Source organism: Populus euphratica, unplaced genomic scaffold (assembly GCF_000495115.2).
Source record: "Populus euphratica unplaced genomic scaffold, PopEup_1.0 scaffold502.1, whole genome shotgun sequence".
NCBI lineage: Eukaryota > Viridiplantae > Streptophyta > Magnoliopsida > Malpighiales > Salicaceae > Populus > Populus euphratica.
In genome coordinates, this window is record NW_011500381.1 from 123,063 (window position 1) to 150,047 (window position 26,985).

Here is a 26,985-nt window from a genome sequence, read left to right on the forward strand (position 1 = left end):
ATATTATACAATTTCAATACCTTAATATTTTTTTCAATTTGATTTTGGTATGAAACTCATTTTTATTATTTTTTAATCCTTGGTTGAGAGAGGAAAGAAAGAAAGAGGTCAATGATTTAAGGCACCAAAATAGTTGCTATTTATGTCAAAATATTCTATTTGATGATGGGAACTCATAGTAGGTGTTTATTTACTTTTAGAGTTCGTGTAAAAATATATCTAACCCCAGGTAAATTTTTGGTTATGGGTTGATTTCGGTTTTTGGGACAAGTTTTTGGTTTTTTAGGTCATATATATGTTTATCATGGTTCATAAGGTGTTTTATAAGTATTTTGGGTTAAGAACATGTTGAAAAATGAGTTTTTGAATAAAAAAACTAATGTCTTGATTTTTCAATTATCATAGTGGTTGAAATCTACGAAAAACTAGATGACATGTTGGCTACCTTAGAAGACGACGCGTCATCTACTTTTATTTTCAAACAAACTTTAGGGCAGATGACATTTTTTTTCCAAACTAAAGTCTAGCCTTTTCTTTTTATCGTTTCTAACTTCTTCTTTTTTAACTAATACTTCTTTTTATATATTGTTTTTCAAATTTTTTTTATTTATATTTCAATTAATAACCCTTCTTTTTTTTTGGAGAGTCTCTTTTAAATGATGATTAATTTTTTAGTATGTATTTAATTTTTGAAGATTTTTTTTTTCTGATTCATCTTTTTTTTTTTGAATTTTTGGCATATGTGAACTTTATTTTTTAAAATAAAAAATATTTTTTCAGATAATATTTCAAATATGTGCAAACTAACATAATATTTTTTTTTCCTTTTATTTTATTCAATTAATTTAATGTACATATCTATTTCTATTATTATTTTAACAAATAGATTTAGCAAATATAATCAGGTGATCTCACGTCTTGCTTTACACATGTAGCAAATAAACAAATTAAATATCTAGATTTAAATATGTTTTTTGATTTTTTCACTTTTATTTTTAGTTATAATTAATAGTTTTTTTTATTTATTAACACAAATAGTTCTCAATTTATTTGTTTACATATATGCCTAAACTTTTTTATTTTCACTTATAATTTCTTTAACTACAAAAACATGTCGAAAAAGCTTGTGTATAAAATTGTTTTTTTGGAAAGACAAATCTAACTCATGACAAAGCCTGAGTCAAGTCTCTAATATAATATAATTCTAGTTTATTTGTTTTACAATTGAATGCTTATCTTCATTATAACTCTTATTTTCAAAATTAAATGTGAATTTTTTTGCACTAAATGAGAGCTATTCGAGTACATTATAATTATGAAATTTAGTAAAATATTATAAAATGATCATATAAAAACATTAACTAAAAACATGTTTATTAAACTTGATTTGGATTGGTATGTTGTTCTTGTAAATGTGGACCTATAATTTAACTTGAATTGAGTTTCTAGTTGAATTGGAGAAAATATTAACCTTATAAAACTTAAGATTTTTAATGACTTGGTTAACTTGACTAAGCTTAGTTCAAACCTAGATAACTCAATTTCAAAGGAAAAAAAAGATAGAGAAAAAACAATATTATTTTAATTAAAATAGTTAACTCATGTTGATTCAATTACTCAATAACTTAAATTTTTTTTAGTTCATTATCGAAATATATCTCATAATTATAATTAAAAGTATATTTCTTATATTTTCTTATAAAACTAAATGTTAATGTTTTAAATTGAAATTAACAAACACTAAAATAAAATTAAAAAGTGTTATAACATGTGAGTGAAAACATTGTTTATTGGAATAATATTTTCATGGCTTTGCAATTCCCAGTAAAAAAACTTAAAACTAGTTATTGAAAGCATTAAAGTCTTTTCAAAAAATCCATTAATAATTATTAAATTGACAAAGAAAAAATATTTTTTCCCATTTTAAAAGCATAATAAAATGACCCAAATACTCTTGAAAAAAAAAATCAATGTCAGCGCAAATTTTTGTTTTTCACAATGCTTTTTCATTATTATTAGGTAAGCTAAGAAGCAATTTGATACTTGATAAAATATAAAAAATAAAAAGTAGTAAAATAACCAAAATGCTTATAAAAAAATAAAAACAAAACTGGTGTTAATGGGATTTGTTTTATATTATTATCAAGTTAGCTTAGAGGCTACTTGGTCTTTGATTAAATACAAAAATAAAAAAAAATAAAAAATTGTTGGTATGTGCTATACATGTGTTAGCATGTGAGAGATGTTAATACTCTTTAGACAGCATATGCGACACCTCTTGATGACTAAAATCTTTTTTTTTTATTGTATCATTGAAAGTGTTGTTGTGTTCTTTTTCCATATGAATGTGGTGAGTGTGGTTACTTATGACATAGATTGTTGTCGGCCACACTTTCCCTTTATTTTTCATTTCATCTCTTTAAAATTGTGTTGGCCATGTAAAATTTTAAAGTTGTTATTTGGATTTATGGAGATTTCTACTTTGATTCTTATTTTTTTATTTTTTATTTTCACAAATAGTTCTCAGTTTATTTGTTTACATATATGCCTAAATTTTTTGATTTTCACTTATAATTTCTTTAACTACAAAAACATGTCAAAAAAGCTTGTGTATAAAATTGTTTTTTTGGAAAGACAAATCTAACTCATGACAAAGCCTGAGTCAAGTCTCTAATATAATATAATTCTAGTTTATTTGTTTTACAATTGAATGCTTATCTTCATTATAACTCTTATTTTCAAAATTAAATGTGAATTTTTTTGCACTAAATGAGAGCTATTCGAGTACATTATAATTATGAAATTTAGTAAAATATTATAAAATGATCATATAAAAACATTAACTAAAAACATGTTTATTAAACTTGATTTGGATTGGTATGTTGTTCTTGTAAATGTGGACCTATAATTTAACTTGAATTGAGTTTCTAGTTGAATTGGAGAAAATATTAACCTTATAAAACTTAAGATTTTTAATGACTTGGTTAACTTGACTAAGCTTAGTTCAAACCTAGATAACTCAATTTCAAAGGAAAAAAAAGATAGAGAAAAAACAATATTATTTTAATTAAAATAGTTAACTCATGTTGATTCAATTACTCAATAACTTAAATTTTTTTTAGTTCATTATCGAAATATATCTCATAATTATAATTAAAAGTATATTTCTTATATTTTCTTATAAAACTAAATGTTAATGTTTTAAATTGAAATTAACAAACACTAAAATAAAATTAAAAAGTGTTATAACATGTGAGTGAAAACATTGTTTATTGGAATAATATTTTCATGGCTTTGCAATTCCCAGTAAAAAAACTTAAAACTAGTTATTGAAAGCATTAAAGTCTTTTCAAAAAATCCATTAATAATTATTAAATTGACAAAGAAAAAATATTTTTTCCCATTTTAAAAGCATAATAAAATGACCCAAATACTCTTGAAAAAAAAAATCAATGTCAGCGCAAATTTTTGTTTTTCACAATGCTTTTTCATTATTATTAGGTAAGCTAAGAAGCAATTTGATACTTGATAAAATATAAAAAATAAAAAGTAGTAAAATAACCAAAATGCTTATAAAAAAATAAAAACAAAACTGGTGTTAATGGGATTTGTTTTATATTATTATCAAGTTAGCTTAGAGGCTACTTGGTCTTTGATTAAATACAAAAATAAAAAAAAATAAAAAATTGTTGGTATGTGCTATACATGTGTTAGCATGTGAGAGATGTTAATACTCTTTAGACAGCATATGCGACACCTCTTGATGACTAAAATCTTTTTTTTTTATTGTATCATTGAAAGTGTTGTTGTGTTCTTTTTCCATATGAATGTGGTGAGTGTGGTTACTTATGACATAGATTGTTGTCGGCCACACTTTCCCTTTATTTTTCATTTCATCTCTTTAAAATTGTGTTGGCCATGTAAAATTTTAAAGTTGTTATTTGGATTTATGGAGATTTCTACTTTGATTCTTATTTTTTTATTTTTTATTTTTATTCTTAGTCATTTTGTAAAATTTTGATTTGTTTTTAATTTCATCATTCAATTTCAATTTGAGACCTATGGTTTTTTTTTCCAATTTTATCCTTATTTTTTTGAATTAAAAAAGCTCGTGTATAAAATGGTTTTGTTTCCAATTTTATCCTTATTTTTTTGAATTTTTTGGGCCTTTATTTAAATTGATTTTCCTTTTTAATTTCACCTTATAATGAAAAATCATTAAATTGATTTTTCTTTTTAATTTCACCTTATAATGAAAAATCAAATTTATTTTGTGTTTCAATTTCAATTTTGATTTTTTAATTGTTAAATTTCTTTGAATCCTTTTGTATGATTGAAATATCTATATTTTTTTAATTTTATTTTTTAATATTTGATTGATTGAAAATATAGTTTCATGATTTTTTTAGATGTAGTGTTTTTGGTTTAATAAGTAGAGTCACAAGTTTGAAAACTTAGTGCGAGTTGATATTTTTTTTTTTGTTAAATAGGGCTTATGATTTTTTTTTCTATTGGGTCATTTTGATTTCATAAACTGGATCGCAGATTTAATAGGATAATTCAAGTTAATTCAATTTTGATTATTAGGTTTGCAAGTTTATCATACTAACACAGATTGATTCAAACTGATTTTTTCAATTTTTTTTTACCTTATTTCATCATTTTTTATTTAATGAGTTGAAATTACATCGTTGTTGTTGTTTTTTTTTTTTTAATTTTTTTAAGTTATCATGATTGTTATATTTATTTTTATATATTGTTGTTTACTATTTTTTTTTTTATTTAATTAAAATAAAATTAATTTTTTTTTTACTCAATCAAGTTTACAGTTGCATTTTAAAAAGTTTATATTTGCAACACCCAACTATATTTTATATGCAAAAAATAAAAAAAATAATAAAAAAAAATCAAGCACACGTTCTGTTTATATTGACGTGTTCATCCCTCGTATTTTTCAAGTGCTGTCTAATAAATAATAATAATAAAAGGGATAATTCCCGCCATTTTAGAACATAACAAACTGCAATAAGGAACCGTACCAAAAGAAATCCCTTAAAAAAACTCACCGATGAACTGCACTCACTGTACCATCCAAACGGTCACTTTCCCTGTGCTGCCTGCAAGAGCCAGTTCAAAAACCCTAATTTCTCCGTTTCTTGCACAAGTTTACCCTAAAAGTACTTTTAAAAATGCCCATCAAACTTTGAAACTGACGAGTTTCAAAGTCAAAGCTTCAGTGGACAATTCTGGCGATACCAACAACTGGGTCAGCCGGTTACCCATCGGAGCTTTATCCGGCGATAAGATATTCAAGTTGATTTCCGGTGCCACTGCTAGTCCCATTGGCCAATTCATTTCTTCACCAACCACGTTTTTACATTCTGTGGACCCCAGAATCAAAGTGGTAAACAAAAAGTTCGGATTTTTAGATGCCAATTCTTTGTTCTGTTTTTTTTTTATATATTTTTTTTCATTTGTGTTCTTGCAATTTTTCTTCTATTGGATAAGATCTGGGCTTGCTGATATATGGGTAATTTCGTTTTTTCTTGATTATTTTGGAGAAATTTGATTGATTTGATGTGTGGGTTACTTCCATTTTGCTGGGTTTTGATTAAATCAGCAGTGGAAGTTAATTGTATGATAGGACTTGAATATTTTGTGATGCTGAGTTGTAAATGATGGGATTTTTTAGTTTTCTTTTATATGGAGTTTTGAGAAAGTAATGTTTATGTTTGTGTAAATTCGAAACACGTGTATTGGTTATGCAGATATGGCTTCTGGCTCTAGTTGTTTTACCAGCGCGATCGCATATCGTGATGCGTTTCGGATTGGTAGTTTACATTGCTCTTTTGTCTGCATTGGTTCTCCCAAGGCATGTGTGGATGGTAAGTAATCAAATTCTCTGACTTGTAACGTGCAAAGACTTCCTCTTCCTTATGCTTAGAAAATGTTGTGGGCCTCCTTGTAGGATTCTACTAGGGCTTTTGAAATGCTTTTGAAATAATTTGGTTAGATTACATTGTTATTAGTTAAAAAGAAAGAAAATGCGAAAGAATTTTTGGTAATTCAGGGACTTTATGTAGGTATGTCTAAACTAGAATGTTGCGTTACATGTTTAGGTTGTTTAGATCTGAGTTTAGTTTTCTGAGTTACAACTTCAAGATTGTGATGCAAAAGATATGTTTGTCATTAAATTCCGTTGTTAATATTGCTAAATATTGATTCTTTTTTCAATAAAAAAAGATTTCTGCTTGAAGTGACTGGAAAAAGGATGTTCTTTGTGGTGAATTGTTCTAAATGTCTCTTTAATATTTTGTGACTTTTTATGTTTTGTTTTGTTTTGTTTTTTGGTGTTAAATAATGTGGTATGTTGTTACATTTGAATAATAAGCAATATGTTGTTGTGGTTGTTCTCCGTGCTGAATTTGCAGCAATCCTTGTAGGATCAATTGGGAAGAGTGTCATTGCTTTCTGGAATCTTATTTATTACATTGGGTTTAGGATCAGATGGTGTGCCTCCACTTGTCCAGTTGAGAACGCCACCACCTGCCATCACAGGCTTGCCTAATCTTCCAATGTCTTTGAGCGGCTATTCTTATTTAATCATGAAGCTAGGGCCTTTACAGTTTACAAGGAAGGGCTTGTCAGTGGCAAGCACAGCTGCATGCTTAACCTTCACTGTAAGTTGCTTTTCGTTCTCAACATCCTTTTTCTTTCTTTATTATAGTGTGTCTGTGATAATTAATTCTTTCATATCTGCGTTGTGCACATTTATGGGGAGATTTTACTTGCACACACGTGAAACACTCTTGCACATTGTTTACTGGGGTTGCTTCAGAGAACAAAAAAGTTGATTTTTTTTAATTCAAAATTCATGAAGTTTCTATTTTTTTTTTTGTGCTGATTAGACTAGTATTATTCATTTATCTACCCAACTACATATGTCGAAGATCAAATTGCTTCTGTTTTTTGTCTGTTTTTCCCTAAAAGGTCTTCCAAAGTGCGAGCCTTTGCCTGGCAACCACAACTCCTGAACAATTAGCATTTGCTATGCGGTGGTTTATGCTTCCCTTAAGATCCATTGGTGTTCCGGTGGCTGAAATAACTCTTACCCTCTTACTATCGTTGAGGTTCATCAATCTAGTATTTGATGAGGTGAGTGTCTGATTTTTTCCATTAAATTGAATTACATGTTCTTTTACCCATTTGATTTCTCTTAGTATAACATTACATGCTTTTTTGTCCATTTGATTACTCTTAGTATAGCATTAATAAATGCCTTTTTTTTTTTAATTTAATTGAAAAATTATGGTTTACAGGTCCGAAATGTTTCACTAGGGATTGTATCTCGCAGGATAAAATGGAAGCAATTGACGATTATCGAGATGATAGATAGTAAGTAAACAGCTACAATCTCTTCCCCCTTTCTCTTGTTTTTGGGAGGGACATGGGATGTTGCATGGTCGGTGGGAGTTTGGATTCTTCTGGAAATTATTTGGATGGCAAATACCCAGAAAATGTCTGTTGATTTTTCTGTATCTTTTTTGGATTGTGTTAACTTTTTCTTAAGCTCTCGATGGAGACTCTCAGTTTCATTGCTAGTCTAATGGAACCTTCCAGCCATCTTCCTTTACATTTATTGTTATGCATTGCAAGCAATATTTTTATTTATTACACAACATACACTTTTATAAAGAGTTCATGGTTTTACTGGGATAAAGGGTATACAATATCAAGAGTTCATGCTTGGTGTCTGCTCTAAAAAAATTATAATTTGAGGTTTTACAGGGATAATAAGTTCCATGTTTTAAAGAACTAGGAATATGCCGGATATTGTTCTGATGAATGGGATGGTAGACTATCTTCTATGTATGTTCTGTTATAGTTTTTAATTTGGTGTTTAACTTTTCAGTTTTCGCTTCCTATATACGTCGGATCTTCAAGAATATTTTTAGCCATGCAGAACAGATATCTCAGGTTTATATCTGAACCCACTCTTCCTCACAATTTATAATCAGTTTTAGTGCTTGTGATCTACTATATCGGTGAGTTTTCTACCTACACCGAAGGCTGTTCTTTGAAAGTCAGGGAGCTGGTTATATGTAATAAATTTGACCAGAATAGCACGAGAAAAATAATCTGTGTTCTCATTTGAAAAATGAACTCGCTTGAAATTATGCAGTAGGATTTTCCATATAGTATCTTCCTCAAAAAATATAAAATAACCGGGTAAAGGCACAAGCACAACTGGATTAATTATTCACTTTTGTGTTTCAGCATTGCACTTATATATGTTTAATAAAAATGGTTGATTGTAATTTTTGATTTTGGAAACAGTTTTGAGAATCTACACACCCCCATGATTAGTGCAGATCCTGATGTATGTGCGTCTTCCCAAGTCATTCTTGTATCCATGTATAATTGTTCTTGGCCTTGTATATTAAATTATTGAATGTAATAATGGTTTTCTGATATGTGTTCTCCTCATGACATTGTGGACAATATGCATTAGACCTAAATCCAGTTACAAGTAGCTTGGAAAATCTTGCCATCCAAAGACTTCTGCTTCTAATATTCCAGATGTTGTGGCATCTTACAGGCAATGATTGTCAGGGGTTTTAGAGGTGACAGCAACTCCCATAAAATCTATTTCTTCTCTGACTCATCGATTGGGATGGCAGACTTTGTTTCTCTGCTATGCTTGATCGGTGTTGTAGGTGCTGCTCTCTTGTCTGACTATTACTTGGTCTGATTTCATGTTCCACCATTGCCTTGGTAAGTTCTCTGTTCGTACCAAAAATATCTACTGGACTTCCAAATAGAAGCTGCTTGTCATGGTTACTTTAAGACATTTATAATTATTGTGCCTTGAAGTTTATGAAATAATAAGATAAAGTTTATGACTTGACAACTGCAAGTACTTAAAAACGGTAATAACATTTTTTTTCTTCTTCTCTACGGTGACAAGGAGCCTTCTTCTTCTTTTTTTTATATTAAAATTATACTTAATTGTTCAAACTATCATAACTGTGAAGATTTAGCTAAATTACGAAAAGATAAGATCATTTTTACACAGCATTAGGTGAACCTTACATAACTTTTCATAATCACGTACTTATTGTGAAGTGAATTAATATTTATCTTCTTTTTTGAAGGCAACAACGTGCTTTTTGAGTCGTAATTGTACTGTAATATTAGTAACTAGCATGATTACCGGTAATTAGTTAATTTATTGACAAAGATGATAAAATATGACGATACAATCAATAAAATTATTAATAGTTCGAAATTTTAAGGCACATATAATAGAATGCCTTCAAGTAACCATATAAATTGCCACAGATAGAATCCTCGCTGTTTTATCTTCTAGATATTTGCATCACATGAGTTTCTTGCTTGCAGGGAACTGGGCTTGCTTAGTCGTTGATGCCATGGATGTGTACAAAATCATCCACGAGCAAGTGGGATTTTGATACATTGTATGTAGCTGTTGTCTGAATGATGGGGTTTAGCCAGGTGAGTGATATTCCTCATGCTTTACAGGCTTAAATCTGTAGCTTTCTCAAATAAAACTACGATTTTGATACATTGGATTCTTAGAGGCAACATCTGGCCCTTGTGTCTCATGTTGTGCTATTTTGTATATTATTCCAATGGTGCTTTTTTATGGAAAATTTAGGAATAAATAAGCTGTAAGATCTCCCTAATCATTTCCTTTTGAGAAACGAGAGGGACATATCTCTTATGCGCCTTGAGAGGGAAAAGTGCTCCCTTGCATTCTGCACCAAAACCACTGGCATCTAGATAAGCAGGGTAACTATCAATTCACCCCGTTTTATATGGATTTTTTTTTTATTTTAAAAATAACTGTCTCGTTAAAATTTTATCAGAATGTTTACGGTTTGAACTCTCTACGTTTCTGTCTGCATAACCGCTGCCACCATGTTTCAAAATGTATGCTTTTCATAGAAGTCAAAAGCTAAAATTTTATAAAGATATAATGGCAAGAAGATAGGATTTAAGATTTAATGGTTAAGAAAAAAAGAAAGATAAGATGGCTTGGTAGAAAAAACAAGTAAAGAAAAAGAAAGAAAGAAAGAAATAATGGGTCACAAGGAATATACCAGGGTTTCGTTTTTTATGTGCCCGGTTAGTATTAGAAAGATTTTGACATGATTATAATAACATTGAAAAACTACTAAAGAGATCATAATTGATTAAGAGTTTTGTTGGGGGGTTAATTTAGAGTTAATTATAAACTCATTCGCTAGTCTTTCAAAGTATTGTTAAAAATTTTTCGTCGAGGTTTTTCTAATAATAACATATATAATGCCTAATAGTACCATACATAATGCCTGTGCTTGTGCTTTCTCATACATTTGTAATTGATTAACCTAATTAATCCAATAATAATAATAATAATAATAATAAATATCTCATGAATGATCATTTAAAATCAATTTTTTTTAAATATATTGTTATTAAGCCTTGAGTCACATATAAAATATAAAAACATTATTTTAATATATATTTTTTTAACTTATTTGACAATTATGGATTTTTTTTACATAGTGATTTTAGTTAAGAAATATACTTTCACTACAATAATCAAAAGATATATTAATGCAATTTAGATTTGAGAAATATATGTTTTCTACTTATTTCAAATAGCTTGATTTCTTTACAAATTTTTTATTTTAATTATTCCTCCTTTTATTAGAAAAAGGTAATCCTTGTTGTTTTGAAGAAGATTGAAATTTTTTTATGATGATATTATCGATTGTTTTATGAATAATTATGTATTAATGCAATAATTTTTTTTTTGATAATAATGTGTATTAATATTAAATGAAAAAAAAATTATCAATATTTATTCCAACACTTTTCATTTTTTTAATCAAATTAAGAATCCATGACTAAAAAACATATATTTTTGTTGAAAAATATATACTAATAAAAAAGAAAGAATTGTACTATATATTTTTTAATAGAGTTTACATTATTTGTATTCTAGCAAAAAATCAATTGAAGAGGCTTTTAATATGAGATTAAATATCTTGGTATATATTTTTATTTTAGTTTTTTATTTATTTTTTTGTTAGAATCAACATATTTATTACTGTTTATTAGTATATAAATTTTTTAATTTATTTTATTAAATACATTTTCAACTTTTTAGTTTATAGTTAAAATCTTTCTCGACTATATAAAAAACATTAACAATATTTGCATCTTTTTTGCGTTACGAAAAAATGTGCAGTCCCTCAGCATATAGTGTAGGAAATCAAGTTAGTAATCACTAAGTGATTATACATTAAGTATATGTAATAGAATTAGAAATGATGTAATGAACTATGTTTTTTAGCTTATAAAATGCATGTTTGATAACAAGATTGAAAATTTTTTTTCTATATATATAAAATATAAAATAAATATTTTTTATATAAAATACAAAATTAATTTTTTTTATAATTGTCACTTCTTTATATCCTTGGAGATTTTCACAATTTAAAAATGATGAATCCCTTCTTAACTATTGAATTATAAGTAAAATTGAAACTTAATAACGTAGTAATGATATCCTGTATTTAGCAACGCGGTTATTATCATATTTTTAAAAAAAATTAATTTTTTTAAATGAAGTTTTTTGTATATTTTAGATTTTTTTAATGCATTGATTTTGTTTTTTGTGTATTTTAGATTTTTTTAATGCATTGATTTTAAAAATAATTTTTAAAAAATAAAAAATATTATTTTAATATATTTTTAATATAAAAATATTTTAAAAAATAACAATAACTATATTTATAAACAGATCCTAAACCAAACTGGGTGAATATTTACCATGTTCTAACATTATTCATCAATTTATCCATAGATGCAGAAAGTCTTGTCGTTATTACGATGGAAGAAGTAAGTTTATGTTGAACAAAATACTTACTGTGAGAATATCACAACCATGAAGAAACCATCGATTTACGAAAAATATTTTAAAAACTACTTTAAAAATCACTGCACAGGCAATGACAAACCGTACGAAACATCATAAAATCCATCCCCCAAGCGTATTTACACACAACAACCAAACGGAGAAAAGAATCCCAGAAATGGAGTCTGAAAACGGAGAAAGCGAGGCAACTCACCCATTCCCAACCAACTCCAAGAACTCGCGAGTCACAGATCCAACTCCTAAAGACCGACCAATGCCAGCCTCTTCTTCGTCCTCATCTTCTTCTTCCTCAACATCAACTGGGCCATCTCAAAAACGGCAAAACAACGATCACAACCTCTCGCCACCACAAACCAATGAAAAAAGAACCAAGAAAACACGACCTCCACTGCCGTCCCTCCCTCACGAACTCATCATTGAAATCCTATCTCGGTTGCCAGCCAAATCCCTCATCAAATTCAGATGCGTTTCCAAATCATTCAAATCCCTGGTTTCAAATCCCCATTTCATCAAGACCCATCTCGAAAAGGTTAAGAAATTATCCAGAAACGACCCTGATTTCTCTCCAGAAATCGTTATTTCCTCCAGCGAGCCACTGTTTAGGCTCAAAAGCTGCTCACTTTACTCTGTTTATAATAACCCAGTGACTGATGCTGTTGTGCTTGATTACTATCTATTGAAGGATACCTATCGTTATGATTGGGTTGTTGGGTCCTGTGATGGTCTACTGTGTTTGGGTATTAAGCAGGATTTTGTGGTCTTATGGAACCCATCTACAAGGGTTTTTAACAGATTGCCTGATTTGGGATTTGCAAAGAAATTAGGGAGCTATACTGTTTTTGGGTTCGGTTATGATAGTCAAATAGATGACTATAAGGTGCTGGCTATGTTTTGTTTTCTGACTAAGAGTGTGTATGGAGGTAATAGATATGTGACAAGAATTAAGGTTTGTGCATTGAAGGGTGAGTGTTGGAGGAGGCTTGAGGATTTTGGGCTTGGTCTTCCATATGATGTTTCAGGAAAACATGTTGATGGGAAGCTTTGTTGGCCGATTATGCCTGAAGGGAGTGTAGGGTCAGCGTGGTCTATTGTTGCTTTTGATTTAGCCCAAGAGATGTTCGAGGAGGTTGTGCAGCCTGATTATGGGGCGGTTGGTTATGAGAGAGTGTTGGGGGTCTTACAAGGCTGGCTCTGTGTGATGTGTAACTATCAAGGGGTTCGTGCTGATGTCTGGGTTTTGAAGGAGTTTGGAGTTAGAGATTCCTGGACTAAGCTGTTTAGCATACCATATTTGGATGATCCTTTGTGGTTTCATTATTCAGTGCCGCTGTGCATTGATGTTGGAGGTGAGGTTCTGTTGGAGTGTAAGTCAGTTTTAGTGATTTACAATCCCAAACATGGTACTTTCAGGTACCCTGTGATGAATGGTGCTAGTTCTTGTATAGAAGCAGATGTGTACATTCAGAGCCTGGTTTCACCCGTTGTTGATGGTCAGGTCTGATGTTTTAGAAAACAAGCATAATGAGAAACAACAGTGTTGGGTTCAAACCTTTTTACTATGCATCTACTTGGTAGCTGTCTTTTCAATTTGATGAGCATTGTGTTTTATTCGACAAAGAAAATCATGATCCTGTAAAGAATCTCCTGCTATTGTCTATAGAATAAGGGGTGCTAGAGTTATGACAAGCTTCTCTTTTCTTAATGAATTTTATTTTTGTCTGATTCTATTTTTCTTTGCTATCTGTATCTTTTCTAGGTTTTGTTTAGTCAATTGTTAACTAAAACTTGTATAAATCTTGCTAGAGGGCACAAACAATTAATATATACTGTTTTGCTTTTCTCTCTTAACCTTTTTTCAAAGTCAAATTCTCTCTCTCTCTCTCTCTCTCTCTGCTTTTATTCAAAGTTGGCTGGCTGGATGCAATTTTTCGGTAAGCTGTATTCAATCTTTCTATACGCTTCTATACAAATCAAGATTTCATAATTCTAAGATGCTATAATGCTTCTCTCTCTCTCTCTCTCTAATGAGAATGATAAAGCTGTATGTTGATATCATAAATAGATGACCTTTTGTGGCCATGAACTGTTAATTTGTGTGCTTGATTTTGACATTGTTCTTTGATTAATTTTGTGTAACTGGAGTTTGTTTATGCTTCTGTTTTTTCCTCTGGACAAGGAGAAATTGTGTATGCATAAATTAGTCCATCAGTGCTTTTAGTAGGGGTGAGCAAATTCGGTTCGGTTCGGTTTTTATCTAAAAAACTAACCAAAATTAAATTTTAAAAAACTTGAAAATTCAAACCGAAACCGAACTGGAACCGGTTCAAACCGACCGGTTTCGGTTCGGTTCGGTTCGGTTTTTTAACAAAAAAACTTGTATTATTTTTCATTGCTACTCATGACCTTAATAAAACACGAATTCATTAACATATTGTTTTTCTCAGCAAAGAAAACACACATTGCCTCTGTCATAAATTTCTTCTTAAGAAGTTTGTTAAAAAATAAACAAAATCACAGAGCATATGTTAAAAAAAAAAAACAAAGATTGGCAGAAAAAAAAAAAACCATACTTGGTGTGACACGATTCAAGGTCGGGTGTGAGAGAGGGATGTGACTGCCTGACTGGATCTAGAGTTGGACTCAGGAGGTTCGGTGAGCCGGTGTGGTGTGTGTCCTACGATTCAAGATCGGGTGTGACTGCGTGAGAGAGGGACGTGGTCGCCTGGGGTTTGAAGATGAAGATGCTGGGAGAGGATGTGGCTCGCTGTGGTCTAGTAGATGAAGATGGTGGGAGAGGGATGTGGTTGAGTGCTTGAAGATGAAGATGCTAGGAGAGGGATGTGGTTGCTTGTGGTCCAGTAGATGAAGATGGATTGATTTCATTACAGATGTGAAATTTTGAATTGTGAATTGTGAGTTGAGGGAGTGGCACAGGAGCAAGGAGAAGGACGGCTGGAGCAGGAGAATGGATGTTAGGGTTAAGAAAAATAACAAATTTTTTTTTGTATTTATAGTACCCCTTAAACCGAACCGGTTCGGTTTGGTTGGGGTTTTTCCGGTTTCAGGTTTTTGAAACCGAAACCGAACCGAACCGAACCGGAAATGTTTGCAAAAAAATTAATCAATTTAATTGGTTTTTTTTTTTCGGTTCGGTTTTTTTGGTTATTTTTTTCTCGGTTTTCTCGGTTTATTCGGTTTCTCGGTTTTTTTGCTCACCCCTGGCTTTTAGCTTGCAAAAGGCGGACACTGCCATACTATTCTGTAGGAAAGAGCATGTGTTGAATCAAAATAAAATATGGACGTCCTGAGCTCTCTAGTATAATTTTATCACACCGCAGGCATGCAGTCAATGATCATTGCAAAAACTCAATTGTATCTCTCTATTTTATGAATTATTCGTTTTTCGTATCACAGCGAACGCTACAACCATTAACCTCTGCGTATCACTTATCATTGAGAAAAAAATCAAGGTACTTCTTTTCTGTGTTTTAGGGGTAATAGAGTTGTGGTAAAACTGAAATTCCATTAGGGTTTTTTCTTCTCTCAGTATAGGGTTCATGAGTTGTATATCTCTTTTTTTACGGACCATTCCTTCATTGTATTGCTGAGAACTTACAGTAATGAATCTCTGCATATTACTTGCAAGAAATCTGTCATGGAGAAAGGAATTAAGTAAGTCAGAAACGATCGCCAAGAGTGAATAACCTGTGGAACTAAGCAAGCGGAAACTTGTTGCTGTCAAGCACACAAAGTTTGATAGAAAAACTAGCGCTACTTTGGCCAAATTAAAAAGAAAATTTCTTGGTGATCACAGCCACGACCAACCTTCACAAAATCATTGAAGCACCTCAAACTGAAGATTCAGCAATTATGGTAAAAGAAAGGGACCTTCTTGAAGAAGAAACCATCGATCTTGCTTTAAGAAATCTGCTCAGAGATTGTTGGGATTTGCCATTAATAAATAATAAATTATACAACCTATCCTAAGAAGTAGGGTTATTATTGTCAGAAAGCTATAATGGTAGTTGCACCAACTATTAACAAAAATTATGTAACACATGCCATTGACAAAAATGGTGTAACCCATGTGTTGCCACCATTAGTGCCATGATTTATATAGCCAAGTTGCTTACCATTCTTGCTTATAAATAGAAGCCTTATTTGAGAGCAAAATGAGAGAGAGTGTGTGAGAGTGCAACATATGAGAAGAAGAGAGAAAGAGGGGCTGCCAAGGGCAGCAGCCCTACTGCAATATGCAGCAGTGTATGTGAACTAGGAGTTGAGTTTGAGTGGATGTAACCCTCTTCCTCCATGTATTTTTTTTGTATCCTTTTTCTATCTCTAATAATATTGACTCTCCCATGGATGTACGTGATTTGCCGAACCACGTTAAATATTGTGTCAGTGTGCTTAGCCTTCTATGAGCAAATATCAGTACATCACTGGTCGGAATTCCCAACAATTGATATCAGAGCACATGATTTAAAGTGGTGTTTGATTTTGCTCAAAAATAAAAGTTGTCAAAATTGTATTTTGACCATACCACTGTGTAGAGGAGGAAAAGACGAACCCATTGGTGAAAACCGCGTCGAAATCGGACGTCGGAATGGTTGTCACGTGTCTTTTTTGGCTGGATGGGTTGACCTGATCTAAATACTAGATTACTCGACCCATATGCTCGATTCGGATGAGGATGACGTCATCATTACATTAGCATGCATAGGTGGCATGCCATGTCATCGACCAGTCAACAACCATGTCAGCACTATGGGATCCACTTGCCATGTTAGCAGCTGCGAGCCGAGACTAGTAGAGCCGAGCTGAGCCGAGTTAGAGCCAAGCCGCAAGCCAAGGGGAAGGATTTAGTGTAGCTGATCCTACTTACAAACGGATCTGAGATTAAATCTAAGCTGCTTATAAGGCTATAATTGTTTTGATCAAATCTTAGTTGTCTGAAATGCGATTTGGATGATTTCAGACTTGTTTCCAACTAATTTGATCGTTCCGGATGTAATGGTACTGTCCGATCATTGAGATTGAGACAAAAAATGACGGTGATGAATTATTAATAGAGGTTGACCGATCAGAAGGCATCCAAAGGTCATCATGGTGGTCGATGGAGATAAGAAGAAGAAATCGCACATGTTTTCCCAATTACATGTGTTGAATTATTATGTGGGGAATTTTAATTGCCTTGAGGGAAGGCAAAATTGGGACACTCTAGACACCCGATTATGTGGACGATTTGAGGTGAAGAGTGAAATTTGATGAAGATCAATCTTGATGAATCTAAGCACTGGTAGTCTTGTTAGATGTTGAGAAATCAGATATAAAACTAGGATATTTCAAATCACTTGCAAAGAAAAGCCGTGACAAAGCTAGCAAATGGTTGTATATACAGAAAGGTAGTATGGTGGATAGATATGGCTTAAGAAGTGCTGGCTAAGAGATTGGGTTTTAAACGGGACCAATATGACCCCTCTAATCTTTCATGGGAACTTACTTAATTGAAGGATTATCCATATGGTACTATTTTTGTATATGTGGCAGTTGGTAATGAGACTGTTGAAGACTAGCAGGATGACGGCACAAAGGAACAGTTGGGTTCCATATGATCAAGGATTTGATGGAATGGTGATTTCTCCAAAAATTTAAATTCGATGACTGTAATTTCTCGAGGGGAGAATTAATGAAGACCTTGATAATGGAAAAGAAATACAGCAAGGGGATAAAGATTGACACCCTATTTTGACTTGGATAGATGTTGTGACGGGATGAGCTGCTGTCAAACATAAGCAAGGAATAAAGAGAATCTGGAGAACAAAAATTGCACAAGGGCACACAAAGATTGTGCAGCAGTATCCGTAGGATCCAATGAGGTACTGTAATGAGACAACAAGTGCAAAGAGAAGAAGAGTTCCCAGATGAAGCTCAGGGTAGAGACTTTGTAGAAGTTGTACAATAGGAAGTCTTTTGTGCTCTTGATAAAGGCAATAAGTGAGGACCTTTCCAATGCATGCAAAGATGGAAAGATAAGTTATTGTAGAAGCACCTAATTAAGGGGGTGCGATCGCCTATGATGAAAGGCAAAGACACTAAAAAAGAGTTGGTGCAGGTGGAGCTGTCAAGCAGAAAAGCGTAGAAGTTCCAAACATAGAAATCGAAGTGGAGGATTGCAAGGACTGTACCGTAACTCTCTCTTTCTATGTGATCAGTGGCAATGATCTCTCCCAAGTCCACATGGTGGTAGAAAATCTTGGAGCCGTTGGAGTCATCCCTGATAAAAAAAGATGAGACTGCTCTAAGACGAGTAGAGACACCTCAAGAGAAGGTGTAAAGGCCATGAGATGAGCTGAAGTTCAGACCACCACATGACGATGAGCGAAGACATCTTAGATGGAAGGTGTGAGAACTACAATATGAGTTCAAGTTCATACCGTCGCATGACAACCAGCGGAGACACTTGAGCAGAAGGTATGAGGGTTATGATAAGAGCCCTAGTTCAGAACTCCTTAGAGCCAATGAGATGGCTGGATATAAGTGGACAGGTGGATAGCCAATTAAGTGGCTATGATGAGTATGAAGACAAATGCCGGATTGAATTTCATGGATATTGCCCCCATGCTAAAGATCAATGAGCCAGAAGACATTTTCCTTAGACAATAAGTGGATAACTTGTGGAGCATTAAGATACGACTGCTATTTAAGAGCAGAAGGCATGCGCAGGTTCCTGGAACAAGTTGACTTTTGTCAAGGTGGTGAGCTCGGTAATGACATTGTAATACTCAAAGTATGAAGATAGATATGGATCAATCTTTAATGGACTACTCTCATGGTTAAAGGTGGAGAGCTACTTGGACTCTTGAGACTAAGAGTGAGAGACTAACAGAGAAATAAAGCGTGGTTCCTAGGGTGGAATAGAGGGCAGATGCAACTCCGAGATGAGTAGACTCTTGAAAGAGTGGCGAGCTCGTGATCATATTGAGATACTTAGATAATGACTGTCGCACTTGGAATAGAAATTTTTGTTTGAGGGGGTGTTGTAAGGTTCTCAAGGGGGTGTAGCGTGATGGCAAAGGGCTTGAAATCTGCACAGTAGGTTTTGAGTTCGAGTCAGGACATGCATCTCTTGTAAGAGCTTGGGACAACCGGGGTTTTACTCGTTTATCTGGACCCATAAAATGCACTTTTCGGGAGTGGGGTTTCCTTAAATCCAAAAAAAAAAGGTGTTGTAAGCCTTGGTGTGAGACTTGATAAATCATTTCGGATTGAGCATGGTTGATACGCTCGAAGGGGAATGTTGTGTCTCAGAGACAAGCGTTAACACTCTTTAGATGTGATGTGGGAGACCATCTGGTTGAAGTGATCATTTGGTGTGAGTAAGGGTATGCTTTGATAACTCTGGTGATTGAAAGGTGTGGCAAGTACCAATAAACTTGGCCATAGACGCTCTCGAAATGGTAAATTTGAAAAGCTGCAGGATGCAATCTTGTGCTGAAGAAATAAGAGGACAATTGCCCATATAAATGTCAAAAGGGGTGATTGTTGGGATTTGCCATTAATTGGCAACAAATTATGCAACCTACCCTAAGAAGCAGGGTTACCATTGTCAAAAGGCTATAATGATAGGTGCACCAACCATTGACAAAAATGGTGCAACCCATGTGTTGCCACCATTAGTGTCATGATTTATGGCCAAATTGCTTACTATTCATGCCTATAAATAGAGGCCTTATTTGAGAGCAAAATGAGAGAGAGAGTGTGAGAGTGCAACATGTGAGAAGAAGAGAGAAAGAGGGGCTACCAAAGGTAGCAGTCCTGCTGTAATGTGCAGTAGTGCGTGTGAGCTGGGAGTTGAGTTTGAGTGGGTGTAACCCTCCTCCTTCATGTATTTGTTTTGTATTTTTTTTCTATCTCTAATAATATTGACTCTCCCGTGGATGTAAACGATTTGCCGAACCACGTTAAATATTGTGTTAGTGTGCTTAATCTCCTATAAGTAAATATCAATACATCACTGGTCGGAATTCTCAACAGAAACTTACCACTAGAAAGACCAGAACATATCTTAAGGATGATAAAAAGTTACAACCCCCCTGATATCCTTCAGTCCCTACACTAAATAACGAACTGATTGAAAGATGCAGCAAGCCTTTTTGAGAAGCAGTTAACAGCTAGTGATTTGAAAGATAGTCAAAGCAGACTGACGCTAAGCAAATCAGATGCCGGAAATCACCTCCATCCTTTGTTGAATGAAGGGGAGAATCTTGCTCACGGAATTGAAGTGAACACTTATGGTCCTGATGGCAAGCAGTTTGTGATGATGTACAAGATTTGTGCAGGCAAGACGCATGTCCTCTTTGGAAAATGGAAAGCGTTTTATAACGAGTATGATTTGGAGAGTCATCAAGATTTCGTTGCTATTTGGATGTTTCGAAGATGTGATACTCGGACACTTTGCTTCGTGATCAAGTGGAGAAGATTGCCGTGTTTGAACCAATCGACTGGAAAAGACCGAGGAATAATTGATCAAATGTTGATTGTCTTAACACTCTTCAAGATTGCATTCATGACAATGTTCAACTTGCTGCTTTATTTTTTAATCATCACTAGTTCTTAGGATTAGGTAGTAGTCAGTAGAGATTACAGGCCAAGAATCCCTCGTAGGATTGGATAATGACATTTTTTAGGACTTACTGTGGGACCTTATTGGGCAGGGATGTCATCGAAACAATCAAAATCTTGTTGCTGATTCATTCTTGTTCTATGATGGTGATGAAGATGATCCATTTTCTTATAAGTGAAGTGTTGATAAATTTACATAAAATGAAACACCATACTCAGCATTTGGCATTCATTGATGAAAACACCCAAAACATTGCTTGGTCATTGTCCGACCATCCGCGGGTATATTTATATTCTCACTAACATTAGGGTTGGTGCTGCTTGACAGAATTATTCTTGTAACATTGTAACAGTGAAATCTCTGCAACTCCACAGATTTGGCTAAATTGCCGAACCATATCAATTCCTATTCTGTGCGCGCTTGATTTCTCTTCCTTCTTGTTCTCTTTTATTTTATAGCTCTGCACTAACATTGTCCACACAGCATACCGACAGCTCCTAAAACCTTCTGATTGCATCGCTTGCCCCTTCCTTACACACAAGTAACAGATCTCTTGGACCTCTCCGAGAGATTGCCCTTCAATCTTTCAAGTTAGCCCTCGAGCATAACAAGGAGCTAACAATGAAATTCCCTCGAGTTTCAGTTAGAATTCCACAACATCCAGTTGGATATGTAATCAGTAATATGGAAGACGATTATTCCAATGAGTGTTAATATAAAATTATTTTTTCGCTCCACCTAGGATGAGAGGTCACAACAAACATGGCTACAGGAACAAAGCATATGCAGGGCAGTAAGTTGAGTAAAATTCCTGCCTATAAATGAGAAGGATGACAGTACAAAACCATCATGCCTGATGCAATCCTGCTACTCTCAAGGCTAGCAGTCTAACATTACGCTTGATTACAAAATACATAAAAGATGACTGGAAGCCTTCCTCTTGACATCATCAGCCACATACTCTCAAGGCTATCTGTAAAGTCTCTTCTACGATTCAAAAGCGTAAGCAAATCTTGGTGCTTTTTAATTTCTTGTCCACAATTCATTAGAATGAACCTCGGTGTAGCAATAGCAGACAGTTATGTTAAACACCAGAGGCAGAGACTTATCCTGATATCCCCTTCTCTTCATTCACTCTATCCTGTTGTAGGCTATGAAGCACATAATGATGCCATAGCAGCAGTATTCACTGAAGAAGTGGGGTTTTGATGATTTCACTTTCATTGGACCTTGTAATGGCTTGATATGTGTTTCTTCTGATCTAGACACCGTGCTGCTATTCAATCCTTGTACCAAAGATTCCATGATAATACCAAAAGTCCGCTGAGACTGTGCCTTCTCAAAATGTTTCTCTGTTCACATTGTACGTGGAATGTTACGATCACTCAGCTGACGATTACAAGTTAGTAACGATATTTTTGTTGTCTTTGTCGTCGTATACTCGCTAAGAACTAATACATGGAAGAGGGTTCAGGACTTCCCTTACAGCAGGCTTGCCCGTGATCCAGGGACATTGCTGAATGGAGCTATTCATTGGGTTGTCAGTCAGCGGAAGGACTCAAGCGAGTCATTACTGATCGGTGCCTTTGATTTAGTGGAGGAGAAATTCAGAAATGTGTCCCCTCCTCTTTCCGTTAAGAATTTTCATGCAGTTCAGGTATTCGGAAGATGCCTTTGTATACTACCTGGAACTCTTCTTAGCATGCACAATGATTTCTGGGTAATGAAGGAGTATGGTAAGAGAGAACCTGGGACCAAAATTGTGACTAGCATCTCATACTTGCACATGAAGCCTTTGGGTTTCTTGAAGAACAGAGAAGCTCTATTTGAGATAGATGGAAAACTAGTTTTATTCAACCCAAGAGAAGAAGTTTATAGAAACCTAGCAATTCATGGAATACATGATAGAATCGAGTATCAAGTAGAGACCTGCGTGGAAAGCCTCGTTTCACCAAAGTTAAAGGCAGTTGCATCTAGAACAGATGTCTAGTTGATGCAAATCACGAGTATGACCAAATAATTCATTATATATATATATATATCAATTGGATGTATTATAAAATCTAAAACTAAAAGGATTCAAGAAAAAATTTATGTTTCAATCTATCAAACTAAATCTTCATGTACTGTTAGGAATATATCTAAAGCTATAGATGAAATTTGTTGCAATTTAATTTGGGATGAAAAATAAATATTTTAAACTTTTCATCCATACATGGTATAATCAATAACTTATATCGATGAGAGCTAATGACATGTTTGAAGTTGTCTTAAAAATCTACTATCAAACAATTTATATTGAGCAAAGATTCCTTATATAACAACAATCCTTTTTATACGAGGAAAGCTTTTTACACTTTCAACATTATTAAAAGTTCTATTTTTGTAAGGAAACAAACTTGGCAGCTCGGGATCTTTGTTTTGCAAGGAATCTTTAATTTTTAAGGATACCATATTGGTAGCTTATAGATTAGCCATGGAGAGATGATTTTGGGCTTATGTTTTTTAATTAACAATTTTATACTAACAAGAATAACTTACAATTCGATTGTTAGATTGACTTGAAAGTTTTCCAGAAGATTCTAAAGGCTTTGTTCTTTATAAAATTAAAATTTCATAGCAATGAAACATCAAAAAGGTCTTGCGATAAGGTTTAAAAGCTACTATATGAGATATATATTATTTTTCTAGTTGGTTTAAGATTTTTTTTCCTATTTGAATTAGTACTCTTTTATTTTTTTTACCAGATTTGTTTAGTTCATTTTTAACTATTATAAATAGAGTTATTTAGCTTGTATTTAGATTTTTTACAAACTTTAATTTTAAAATAATATTACATGTGCTTGTATACGGATTGTGCCATACCTATTGGGTTTTCATTGAATTGACTTGAAATTATCAAAGAATAGCTGTTTTTATGGCTTTCTACCTCATACTTCAAGTTCACGATTCTTTATAATCATTGGGCTGAGTTTTTATCTCAATAACCTCGGTGCCTTGGTTCAAGTAATCATTGCGTTGAGGTTTTTCTACCCTTAAATCTAATTTTAGATTTTCAGGATTTATTTTTTCTTGTATATGTGTTCATGGTTTTTCACCTTCTAGGTTCACATGAATTAGTATCACAGATATGCTCTAAAAAATCAAGTTATATCCCTTTTTCCTTTAAGTTTTCACATTAGTTTTAATGTTTCTCTTCAATATGGAAACTATAATGGCATAGAATAAAAAAAATTTATTTAAATTTTGTTACTGTTAAGTTTATTAGCGTGTATGTGTGTGTGTGTTGTAAAGTTGAAATTCTGCTCCAAATTAAAAGTTACAACAATTAGAAATCGAGACTCAAAGGAAACACACCATAATCTAAAATTTCTTGGGGTATTGGATTTGATATTTGTTTTTGAGGTTATTGGAACACATTTTGGGTTCAGGTGGTTCTGATTTGTGCAATTATTGTCTTATAGTGTCATTTGCTTCTTCAAATTTTCTTTGATTACTATTGTTAGTTTCAGGTTTATTGGTATTATAATTATCAATTTTGAGTTTTTTAAGAGTTTTTATTACATTCGTTGTGTTTTCTCTTTAATGTTTGTCTTTATATCACTTTTGTTGTTGTTTTGATCTCAATATCATTTTCATTTTTGTAACTTGTTTTTGTTGTTGTTTTTAGTTTTTTGTTGATTATTGGAGTCCAAAAATTTAAGGTTGATGTTATTAAGTTGCTTTCTTTATTTGTTTGAGATTAGTTCTTTATAGAGCTGACATGGAGTGTTAAAATGGTAAAAGACAAAAACATGATCATATTATTGAGCCATATTTGAGTAAAAAATGAGTGAAACGACATTTATTTAAGTGTAAACATGTGAGGGAGTTATGTGAGGATATATTTTTTTTACCAACATAAAATCTTAGATCTTATGATGTTTTTCAATTATAGGTCTTTCCCTGAGGAAGACAAGAACATCTTCCTTTCCTTATAGGCTATGTAATAGGGATTTGAGCGTATGAATGTGGCATTCAATAAAAAGCAAAATTAAATGGATATAATTGAAGCTATACTTACTACTTTCCATAATCCTAAATGGTTTCTAATGTAAAAAGAAAAAAGAAATCAAGGTTCCTAACCGTGAAGGTTGATGATAAAAAAAACTTGTATGGAATTCATCAAGCACAAAGATGAACAACTTACAATGCTTATAAAAAAAAAAACTAATTGATGAGTGGAAAGCTTTCAAGTGATATTACACCTTTAAATGACTCAAAAGTTGATTTGTTTGACATGGATACTTCAAGGAATAAAAGTTCACTAGATTCAGATATTAGGAAAGACAATAATGAACAAAAGGTTAATCAACAAAACATGAAACATTTTGTGTTAATTAATGTTTTAAAAGGTTTAGAAGGTGATGATACTAGAGAAATAATTGTCACTACCTTAATTGATAGATGGAAAGAAAAGGATTTGGTGGAGCAAGTCTTTCTTGCTAAAACTTCTAATGCACAAGTCATTGGCAATGCTACTAAAGTTTATTGGGTTGAAGAATACATGAATGATTTTACAAAAGAAAAAAATTAGGATGCTAAAGCTTTGTAAAACATAATTCCAATCATATTTACAACAAATAATATTTTTTTTAGCAATGGGAACATGACGGTTTGGAAGCACATACAAGCTGTACTAGTTAATAACCATAACATAATAAATATTTCAACTGATCCTATAAAACATTGTAAGAGTTTGTTAGAGAGCCTATAGATGAGAGAAAATGATGATTTGGTCGAGATGAGAGATAGAAAAGAGGGTCACTTATGAAGAAAAAATAGAGTGTTGAGAGAAAAACAAAGAAGTGTGAGAGTTTTTATGTAAAAGAGAGTGGTGTAAAGACTTTTATTATACTGATAATCATATGCAAAATATTTTTGTTATTTCCTTGTTGTAGGATTATCAAAATGTATTACCATAAATGGTATTCTTATTATTAATTCGAGGATGAATCATTTTGAGGAAAAAAGGAATGACATGAATCAATGAGCATCACCAAAAGATCCATTAGAGGTATCGATTAAACCTATTAACAGGTCTAAAACAAAGAGAAAAAAAGAATTGATTACGTTGATTCTAGATATTTGGGTTAACAAGTTGTAAATTTGATGGACTAGATCTTCATATACTGTTTGAGATATATCTGAAGCTACAAGTAGAATTTCATTGCAATTTAGGTTAGTCTATGAACTCGATATCTCAAGCTTCTCATCCATATATGGTATGATCAGTAACACATTCTAATAAGAGAGAAGAACATATTTGAAGTTAGACTTGAAAATATGTCTGTAAACAATCTTCATTAAGCAAGGATTTCTTATATAGTAACAATCCTTCTTTTACAAGGAAAGATTTCAGTATTTTTAGCAACATTGAAAGTCTTATTTTTTGCAAGGAAACAAATTTGGTAGCTTTAAAGGTATGTTTTGTAAGAAATCCTTAATTCTTAAGGATACCAAATTGGTAGCTTATGAATTAGAGAATGTGAGGTGGTTTTAGGTTTATTTTTTCTAATGCATAGTTTTACGCTAATAAGCATAGCTTTTGATTTGATTATAGGACCAAGATAAAAATTTTCCTGAAGATTCTAAAGGCCTTGTTCTTTATAAGGTTAAAATTTTATGGCAATCAAATATCGAAAAGGCCTTAGGATAAGATCTAAAAGTTACTGTGTGAGATTTATATTATTTTTCTAGTTGGTTTAGGATTCTTTTTCATATTTGAATTAATGCTTTTTTTATTATTTTATTAGACTTGTTTATGATTTTTTACCTTTTATGAATAAAATTATTTAACTTTTATAGAGGTTTTTTTTTACAAATTTTTGTTTCTAAATAATATATTTTGTGCTTATGTGATGATTAATCATATCTATTGCCTTTTCATTAAACTAACTTGAACTTACAAAAGGTCAACTATTTTTATGGCATTCTATCATATACTTCTAGTTCACAATTCCTTATAATTATTGGGCTGAGATCTCCATTTCAATAACTTTGGTGTCTTAGTTCAAGTAATTATTGTGTCAAATTTTTTCTATATTTAAATCTGATTCTAGCTTTTCAGAATTTGTTTTTTTAAGTGTAGGTTCAAGGGTTTTTACCCTCCATATTTGTATCAATATTAAAGTGTATAACTTTGCCATTAAAATCCCTTGTTAGGGTTTCGTCATAAATATCTATTTTGGTTTAGGAAGTTTTCATGAATGACTTTCTTAACAGTAATGGTGTTGACCTACGAGATAGGCTATCCTCCATATTAAAAACTTATAAATTAGTAGGAAAGATAAACTCATTCACCTATACTAAAACATCTTTCAAAACTCCTTTAAATTAGATATTAGATTGATCAATGAGTTGTTAAATA

The 26,985-nt window shown here is 32.4% G+C and overlaps 2 protein-coding genes across 3 annotated transcripts; both read left to right on the forward strand.

Annotated features, from left to right (window-relative positions):
• Window positions 1-4,995: 4,995 nt before the first annotated feature.
• ABCI12 (cobalt ion transmembrane transporter) lies at window positions 4,996-9,741 on the forward strand. Of its 2 annotated transcripts, XM_011010735.1 has the most exons (8): window positions 4,998-5,404; window positions 5,769-5,885; window positions 6,444-6,680; window positions 6,991-7,155; window positions 7,320-7,395; window positions 7,913-7,977; window positions 8,600-8,775; window positions 9,403-9,741. In XM_011010735.1, the coding sequence occupies exons 1-7, from the start codon at window positions 5,069-5,071 to the stop codon at window positions 8,750-8,752; spliced, it is 1,149 nt and encodes a 382-aa protein (XP_011009037.1). In that variant the 5' UTR covers window positions 4,998-5,068; the 3' UTR covers window positions 8,753-8,775; window positions 9,403-9,741. The 2 variants fall into 2 exon arrangements, with proteins under 2 accessions (XP_011009038.1, XP_011009037.1); XM_011010736.1 differs by lacking the exon at window positions 5,769-5,885 and having other exon boundaries at window positions 4,996-5,404.
• Window positions 9,742-11,951: 2,210 nt separating this feature from the next.
• Window positions 11,952-13,677, forward strand: LOC105114245 (F-box/kelch-repeat protein At3g23880-like). The gene has a single exon (XM_011010737.1). The coding sequence runs from the start codon at window positions 12,024-12,026 to the stop codon at window positions 13,449-13,451; it is 1,428 nt and encodes a 475-aa protein (XP_011009039.1). The 5' UTR covers window positions 11,952-12,023; the 3' UTR covers window positions 13,452-13,677.
• The last annotated feature ends 13,308 nt before the right edge of the window (window positions 13,678-26,985 follow it).

Coding starts and splice junctions, on each gene's coding strand:
- ABCI12 (XM_011010735.1), top strand. CDS start 5,069: ATGAACTGCACTCACTGTACCATCCAAACGGTCACTTTCCCTGTGCTG. Junction 5,886..6,443: donor TCCCAAGGCATGTGTGGATG/GTAAGTAATCAA, acceptor CAATCCTTGTAG/GATCAATTGGGAAGAGTGTC. Junction 7,396..7,912: donor GATTATCGAGATGATAGATA/GTAAGTAAACAG, acceptor TTAACTTTTCAG/TTTTCGCTTCCTATATACGT.
- LOC105114245 (XM_011010737.1), top strand. CDS start 12,024: ATGACAAACCGTACGAAACATCATAAAATCCATCCCCCAAGCGTATTT.